At 35.1% G+C, this 8,393-nt stretch overlaps 1 protein-coding gene across 5 annotated transcripts; it reads right to left on the bottom strand.

The window, feature by feature from the left end:
• Window positions 1–2,139: 2,139 nt before the first annotated feature.
• Window positions 2,140–6,511, bottom strand: LOC107951742 (probable glucan 1,3-beta-glucosidase A). 5 transcript variants are annotated; one of them, XM_016886879.2, is made up of 11 exons: window positions 6,207–6,511; window positions 5,747–5,857; window positions 5,506–5,621; window positions 5,289–5,408; window positions 4,573–4,758; window positions 4,000–4,158; window positions 3,569–3,738; window positions 3,318–3,473; window positions 2,756–3,108; window positions 2,491–2,670; window positions 2,140–2,397 (listed from the first exon to the last, which is right to left on the bottom strand). In XM_016886879.2, the coding sequence occupies exons 2-11, from the start codon at window positions 5,820–5,822 to the stop codon at window positions 2,294–2,296; spliced, it is 1,620 nt and encodes a 539-aa protein (XP_016742368.2). In that variant the 5' UTR covers window positions 5,823–5,857; window positions 6,207–6,511; the 3' UTR covers window positions 2,140–2,293. The 5 variants fall into 5 exon arrangements, with proteins under 5 accessions (XP_016742368.2, XP_016742369.2, XP_040937967.1 ...); XM_016886880.2 differs by having other exon boundaries at window positions 5,747–5,841; window positions 6,207–6,505; XM_041082033.1 differs by having other exon boundaries at window positions 6,394–6,505.
• Between the last annotated feature and the right edge of the window lie 1,882 nt (window positions 6,512–8,393).

Genomic DNA, 8,393 nt, shown 5'->3' with positions numbered 1-8,393 from the left:
TAAAATTATCTCCTAAGGTAAAATACAAATTTTATTTATTTTAACAATTAAATGGCTGCTCTTAGTGGCATGTTTTGATTATTTTCTTTGTTTTGGTCTATGTTGTTTCATTCTTCGTGGACTTTGCTTTGAGACTGGTGGTTCATGGAGTAAGGGATAGCAGCGTTGACTATAGATGAGGGTGAGGAGGAGCCATGGAAAATAAATACTGGAGATAAGGGTACGCCTTTGGCTGGTTGTTTTCTGACAGCAAGTATTATAAACTTCCAATCTATGAGGAATACTTTTGTTAACTTATGGCATCCGATTGGAGGGGTTACAATATTGGATCTGGGGGAGAAGCGGCTCCTCTTTTAAGTTCTATTACGAGGTTTGATAGAGCGATTGTTGGGGGTCCTTGGACCTTTAACAATTACCTCCTTGTTTTCCAGAGTGAAGGAAGGTGATGATCCTCAAAAACTCCTGCTCTTCTTTGTGAATTTTTGGGTACAAGTGCATGACTTGCCAAAGGGATTAATGTCCGAGCAAATGGTAACTCAATTTGGTAATTTAGTGGGGAGGTTCGTGAGTTATAATTCTAAAGCTGGTAGTAAGGGGTTAATACGTATCCGGGTAGCTATAGATGCTCCAACTGCTGTTGAAGAGGAGAAAGAAGATTTTTCTGGCCTCAGGGTCTCAGGCATATGCTTGGTTTCTCTATGAGAGACTTACGCTTCTTTGTTTCTTGTGTGGGAGATTAGCCCATGCAGAAAGCTTTTGTCATGTACGTGCAATACATGGTAGGAAGGAATTACCGCTGGAGTAGGGTACATTTCTGAAAGCGCCGAGGAGGAGGTCATCGCCGGTTACCAGCTGTTGGTTACGTGAAGAAGGTGATGTCTACGAAGAGCAAATTACGGGGGGATAAGGACGGAAAGGGAAAGATTATAGTTGATTATTCTACTTCCAATCTCATAAATTAGTATAGCGCTAGTTTAGGGATTAATTTGGCTGGCAATTATCAGATTGAGAAAGCGTGGATTTCTTTTGCGCATATCAAGGAATGTGAGGATATGTGGGCCGTTTGAATGAGGACAATACCATTAATACTACGGACGGTTAATAGAGGCCTAGGATGGGTGTTGAGAAAGGGACTAATGGGCTGGGCAATGACCAAGATGAATTAATGGTGGATGAGACTATTATTGGTAATGGAAATTTTTATCGGTGGGATTCGGTGGCCAGGCCTGCCGGCAGCCATGGAAATTTTAAGCTTAAACTGTCGAGGTCTCGGCAACCTCCGGGAAGTTCGCACCCTTCAAGAGTTGATCCGTCATCATAGGCCGGATTTTATGTTTTTAGTAGAAACTTTAGTTTATGGTGGGCCGTTAATTGTTTCGGGGTAGATCGTTTAGGAAGAGGAGGTGGGCTCAAAAAATTGTAGGATAACAGAGTTGATATTCGGGTGATTAATTATGCCCCAAAATTTATCAACGAAGCTTGTAAAGAGGTGGATGGCTTGAAATGGAGGCTGACTTGCTTTTTTGGGTTTTCGGAAAGAAGTCGTAGGAGGCAGTCATTGGAGTTACTGAGATCTTTGGTGTCGTTGGGAGGGAAGCGTTGGGTTGTGATTGGCGAGCATGGAGGATAAGGAAGGGGGAAGCCGATCACCCTCATTTAATTTGATGGTTTTAGGAGAACCTTGGGTGACTGTGATCTTCGTGATGTGTGTTGGAGGGGTTATAGATTTACATGAGAGAGAGGTAGGGGCTCAGCAGAATGGGTGCAAAAGAAGTTGGATTGAGCAGTGGCTAATAGTAGTTGGTTCAATTGTTTCCCGAACTCAGAAGTGTGATCTGTGGTGGCTACAACATCGGACCATGCACCAATTATTTTGTAAACGGGGGGTAGTTTTGAGCAGTGGAGAAGGAAACGTTTCCGATTTGAAAACAAGTGGTTGGGGCATCAAGAGTTGTGACTTGTAGTTGGCATGGAGGGCAACGAACGTTATAGGTAGTAAATCATAGTGTCAGGCGAAGCTAACAGAGTGGGGATTGACTATGGATCAGGTTCATTATCAGAGGTGAAATGGTAATGATACGAGTCGTAATTATACGGCTCTCCGGGTTGAATTGAACAAGAGGTAATGACTTCTGGATATTTTCTACTCCAAAAATATTATTGGACTTGCACATTTGCCAAAATGAATGAAATGACATGACTGTAATGGAGTAGCAAAGAGCTTAAGATAGGGTTTCTGAAAAAGGAAGACAGAAAACAAAAAGCCGCACTTGATCTTTCATCTTCAGCAGGTTCATATCCAGTTCTCAACCAACTCCAATATTTGACACTGATAGAAGCAAATCGATGCAAGTAAAAGCCATCTTAGGCTATTGAAAACTTTCTTCTCTGAACTACCTGCATGAATGTACGTCAACGTGAAATGCGATACAACCAAGTGATTTAACATCCATGTTTGGAAAAAAAATGGAGATGGGTTTAGAATGTTACTTAATCGGAGATAATTGTTCCTAATGTTCCATTCAAAATCCCAGTGCTTTCTATCATTTTTGAGTGTCCAATAAGCCCACCCAAAGGAAGCTGCATTATACACCTCTAACTGTGCCCTACCAAAGTCTTGATACTCTGATTGAGATCCACTTGTAACATTCCACTCATTCACCCACTCACCTGAAACAAACAAAACCCTAATCATAGAACATAATGTTTTAAGTCGAACACTGTTTAGTTGGGAAAAGAAATGGAAATTAGTTACCGATAAAAACGAGGGGACCATTGGCACCATTCAAAGCTTGTAGCTGAGCTTCCCTGCTCTTATATATGAATTGGATATTATCTATCGCACTCAAGTTAACAAAGAAAGTATCAAAGAGATTGTAGTAATGCAAATCCACAACTAGGTTGTGTGAGCCTATATCAGCTTGATAAAGTTCCAGTGGATCTGCACTGCCAATTCTTTGGCAAATTATCACATACGCTGATGGAGAGTATTTCCGCACCACTTCATAGCCTTGTTTGTAATATGAAACTAACGTGTCCAATGGAACTTCTGCAGCAGAGGGTTCGTTTAATAGCTCGATTCCCAGGAAGGCAGGATGTTTTGCATACCTGCAATAAACAAGATGATTCAAAGGAATAAACTTGCCACTAATCTTAAAAGAGTCAAAGGATAACGATTGGCTTGTTAGGGTTGGAAGGATTTTCTTGTTCAGTTACTAGAACATTTCAATGGAAGCTAATATCAGAACATTTCTTTTCAACCCTCATTATAGCTAATATCACTTTCAGGCGCAAATCCTATAATTTGTGGCAGTTACCTGGAAGCTAGAAAATCTATAACATGCAATGTCTGTGAAATGTAACCAGAGGATGTAGGCCAGCCTGTTGTGCCATCTCGACTAGCACTATGTTCCATTCCATTTTGGGAGCCAGGTGCTGCATGAAGGTCAATGATGCACTTTATGCTATAGTCTCTGCATCAACATATTTACGTACTTATCAAGTTAAATGAAGAGCTAAAATCATAGCACTCTCAACAAATAATAATGAAAAAAAAAAAAAGACTTACTCTGCCCATGAGAATGCATTGTCAAGAGCTTCTAATGTCCCTCCAATGAATGGGGCTGGAGGATCAGGATCGTAAGCAATCCACCAACCAACAGGGATCCTTACAGTATTTATTCCATGTCTATATAGAAATTCAAAATCCCCTACGTTAAGAAAAGTATTTCTGTGCTTCTGCAGTTTCACCCAACAAGCAATAGTTAAGGAAACAAAAGATTGAATTTGAGCCTAGTGCATATAATCTCTCCAACCCTTTAAGAATTAATGAATAAACGATTGTAGTATAATACCAAATGATATGTATCTGACATACTTGAGTGCTAAACCAATTGGACATGATTCAGAGTGATTGATGAATGTAATACGTTTTAGCTGTGTCTCCACCCCCTCCCACGAAAAAAGAGGAAAAAAGAATAGAAAAAGTGTTTATGTTACCTCAAGAACCTGTTTTGCCTTATTATGTCCATATCCATTTGCAAGCTGATAATCTCCATGCAAGTTATTAGCTACAATTGTCATTTCAAATGTGGCTGCATTATCATCCCATCCTGGGGTTCCTGGATAATCTGCTGTCAGCTGATTATCCATGGTGGCCTACAATATAAAAACATTTTCATCAAGTTTTACTGCTTCAAATTTTGGCATCATGAACCTGGGAAAGACACACCGAGTAATCTTATATGTCATATGCCAATGCACAAATTTTGGTCATGCTACAATATGATAGCTTTATTCTCCATAGCAAAACAGTGATTAAAGAAGTTTGTCTTAATCTTTCAAATGTGACAATTAAACCTGGCTCAATAGACACCCACTACAAGCAATACTGAGACCTTAATCCTGTGATTAACCAGCAATATAGGCTAAAATATTGGGTGTTAGAATATTTTAACCATATTATTCAAGAGGCAGTGGCAAGAAAACTGTTTCCAGCATTATTTGCAGCCAACATACTGAAGGGTAATAGTTGATTCATCAAGACAAATATGAAGAGCATTGGTATCATACCTGCAGATAGGTTCCACTCTTTATTTTGATATGAACTTTACAGTTATTATTTCTTTCAATTTGAAATGTTTCAGTTGAAGAAGCTGAGTTTGCTGTTGCAGATACAGAGCATCCATTACCATAACATGTAAGGAATTGACCTTGTGTGGTGCGGAACTGAAATTCCAATTCAGAAACTCTCCATAACTGCATGACAAGAAAATTGCTTAGATGATAAATTTCATTGCAGACTCTTATGGTACCAGTCAACAAAACAAGAATGACCATTTTCACAATCATTAATAGTGACTGATAAATGACATGAAACTCTACAATGCTTAACTTATTAAGAAAAGTAACAAAAATGATGCACAACTATCTGTTTCACAAAAAATCACTTTCCACTACATTCATAGAGAATTGAGGAAAATGAAGGCATGCAGTTGTAAATTTGTAATAGACTTTCATTCATCGAGGTAACCAGGAAACCAATTTGTTAGGATAAGACATAGATGAGTTTTAGTATATGACAATATTGACAACATCGAGGTAAACAATGTACTAGCCTGCTTTAGACATTGCTAAGTAAACAGGAATAGATAATGGTTTCACTTACTATAATATCCGCAAGCAAGCATAACACCAGTAGGTCCAAACAGTCAATCAAGCTCAAGTTTAGCATACAAAACATGATCAAATTGTGAGATAAAGACCAGCAAATTTGATCGGCTTCTTACCGTAAAGGTTTCCCATGAAGATGCATCATCTCTATCAACTGAAATGTCCATCCCACCTCCATTCTCGGCAGAAACATATTTCTGCAACGTCACCGACTTGAATTGAACCTGTGTTCCATCCTACATTTCAATATCCATTAACATATGATTAGAATTTTCATGGAAAAAAACTAAGAAAACCCCATAAATCATTAAAAAATCAAAGTTTAATACTCACAAGCATGTCTCCATTGGGAATGCCATCAAATAGAGAAGGTTTGATCCAACCTTCTATAACCAACCACCCTCCTAAGTTCACCCCTCTCACTTTAGAACCTCCATGCACTCCCTCCACTTACAAAATTAAAAGAGAATTTCTTTAACAATTTTGGTCTTCTACACAATTAAGCATTTTCGTTTTTTTTTTTTCAAGATACAACAAGTAATCCAAGGAAAAGAAAACCAAGCTTTAAGCTGACCTGCAACTGCTACAGAGAAGATTAGCCAACAACAGAGTGAAAATAAAAATACCCATTTGCTAAAGACAAGTTCCATGAAGAATGCAGCCTCTTAACTGCATCAAACAAAAGCTAAAACATGGAATCCATTAAATCCAACAGAAAAAAAAAAGCAAAAAAGGAAGAGAGGGAGAGATTAAGCAAAAACCTCCCTCTCTCTGAAAAAAAAGAACCATCCACTTGGGAGAGTATATAATAATCCCTTCCTATCAACCAATCTACACAAAATTCAACCTTCTAAACCATAATATTTAATTATTTAACATGGGTTTTGCATAAATATACTGCATTGGTATCAAAAACTCAATCTTCTCCCCATATCAAGACAGAAAAAAAAAAGGAACCCCATTAAAAATATTAAACAGAAGAAAAAAAGAACAATTTTCTACAGTTGTCAATGAATAAAAAAAAGAAGGGGAACCTGAAAGCTTCTCTTGATATCACATTTTTTAAAGGTACAAAACCCAAGAAAAAGTGGTTAGAAAGGAAGCAGCCTTTGGTTAGATTTGGAGTTAAGAAAAAAGGTTGGTCTTTTAAGCACAAAAGATTACAGTTTGAAGTTGAAACCGCCTTTAAAAGAGCAAAAAGATAAGGCAGTTGGTTCCCACCACTTCCCGTTATACATTCACATAGAAAATAAGAGTTCCTATTTTCTATATTTATGTTTTCTTCTCTTCCTGTTGATGCCCAGAGTCTTTAAACCCAGTCTCAACTATTTTCAAGTTATACTCTTTTCATTTCTTTTTCACTATATCATTATTACTACCGTAGGATTTTGAATACATTTGGACGGATTATCTTCTTGTAAATAGATTGAAAGGGGTTATGAATATGATAAAATAAAAAAATCTATAGTAAATTTAATGTTAAAACAATAATAGAAACAAAATTTATTGAAAACCCTTTGACCATATTTTAAATATTATCAAACTAAATATGTATTTTTGGAATTATCAAATTATATTTCTAGACTATTCCTTTTTAATACATATGAAGACAAAAAATTCAAATTAGTAGAAATCATATATATTATTAACTCTAAATGTTACACTTGTAAGATCCGCACATTATTTTTTATGAGAGAGAAAAGAGCTTGAATAGCCCTTGGTTTAATGGAGGCTTGGCTATTGGTTTAATGGAGGTTTGGCTAAGTTAAAAATATTGTTTTTAAGGGATAATATTAAATTATAAATTTTGAAAAGTTAAAAGTTTTTATATTTTTTATTATTTTTAAAGAGATTAAATTAAATATTTTTAAGGGGATTAAAGTATAATTTTATAATATATTAACTTCTAATTATAAACTTTTTTAAGAGATTAGAAGGGGAATGGTCTATTTTTGAGAGGATAAAGTCCCTATCTGTCCCTATATTTGCTTGTTTGAAGAAATTTGGGATTCAAATTTAATTTGATGTAAATTATAAGTGAATTCTTTTCGTATTTCATTTTAGTTAAAGTTTTAAGTTAAATTTGTTAAGAGTATTATTTTTTATGCATGTATTATTATACAAGTTAGCAATAAATTAATTTAATTGGTAATATTTCGTTACTCTTATGACTTATTTTTTGCAAAGAGAAAGGAAAATTTTTCCTTTAGTTTGAAGAGGTTTTGCTTTTTACACAAATTTTTGCTCATCTTTCTAATTTTAAGTTTAAAATTGTACTAGCTATTCTGTATTTTATGCCTAATTGTTATAATACATATGTAATAAATAAGTTTCTTCCTCGTGTTATTATACTAATAACCTAACAAGGCATTAATGTTTCTTATGTCATACTTATGTTCATATTATTATATTTTAATGGGTAAACTACTCCATTGGTCACTCTAAATGATAATCGTTCCTACTTTGGTTTTGTTTATTTGGTCACTCTAAAAAAAGAAATTGATCAAACTGGTCACTTTAATGGAAAAACTAACAGTGCATTTTTACATATTATTTTGGGCTGACCAAAATAAGAACAACTCCTATTTAGAATGACTAACAAGTAGTTTACCTTAATTTTAAAATGACTAACATGAAAACGTACAATTAGCATTATGTTACCATCAATTGGTGGAGTGACAAATTTGATCAATTTTTTTTGAGTGACCAAATTAACAAAAAGAAACTGAATGATCAAAATAGGAATAACCTCTATTTAGAGTGATTAATAAAATAATTTATGGTATTTTAATTTTCAATTCCTTTATAATTATAATATCTAATTATAATTATAATTATTTGAAGGTTAATTATGTATACCTATAATCATACTTGATACTTTACTTTGTTAAAGGGGGAAAAGAAAAGGTTGTGAATAATTGATGGATTGAAGGGCAAAAGGAATCTTATGCAACCGACCTTTTTTGACACCAAATTATGTCGATATTATGGGCGGTCTATCCTTTTTGCTTCTCTCTCTTGTCACCCTTTTAAGGGTCTCGACCCATCTTTTATTTAGAAATGACAAATTTGGATACTATTCAAAAATTTTAAATGAATTGTGAGAAAATGTTTTTTTTTAAATGCTATTGAGAGATTTGATATAAGATTTTGTCTTCAGAAATTTGAAGTGGTTTTAATTCCGTTTTGATTGGAAGGATTCATCAGTTTTTGATAAATGT

The sequence above is a fragment of the Gossypium hirsutum genome, chromosome A02 (genome assembly GCF_007990345.1).
Source record: "Gossypium hirsutum isolate 1008001.06 chromosome A02, Gossypium_hirsutum_v2.1, whole genome shotgun sequence".
Lineage (NCBI taxonomy): Eukaryota > Viridiplantae > Streptophyta > Magnoliopsida > Malvales > Malvaceae > Gossypium > Gossypium hirsutum.
The sequence above is the reverse complement of the archived record's forward strand: the minus strand, read 5'-3'. Positions and strand labels throughout refer to the sequence as shown.

Excerpts from the sequence above, each read along its gene's own strand:
- LOC107951742 (XM_016886879.2), bottom strand. The coding sequence starts at position 5,822 with ATGGAACTTGTCTTTAGCAAATGGGTATTTTTATTTTCACTCTGTTGT. Across the intron at positions 4,759-5,288 it reads CTTCATGGGAAACCTTTACG|TTATGGAGAGTTTCTGAATT; the intron begins GTAAGAAGCCGA and ends CTTGTCATGCAG. Across the intron at positions 3,109-3,317 it reads ATAGATTTTCTAGCTTCCAG|GTATGCAAAACATCCTGCCT; the intron begins GTAACTGCCACA and ends TGTTTATTGCAG.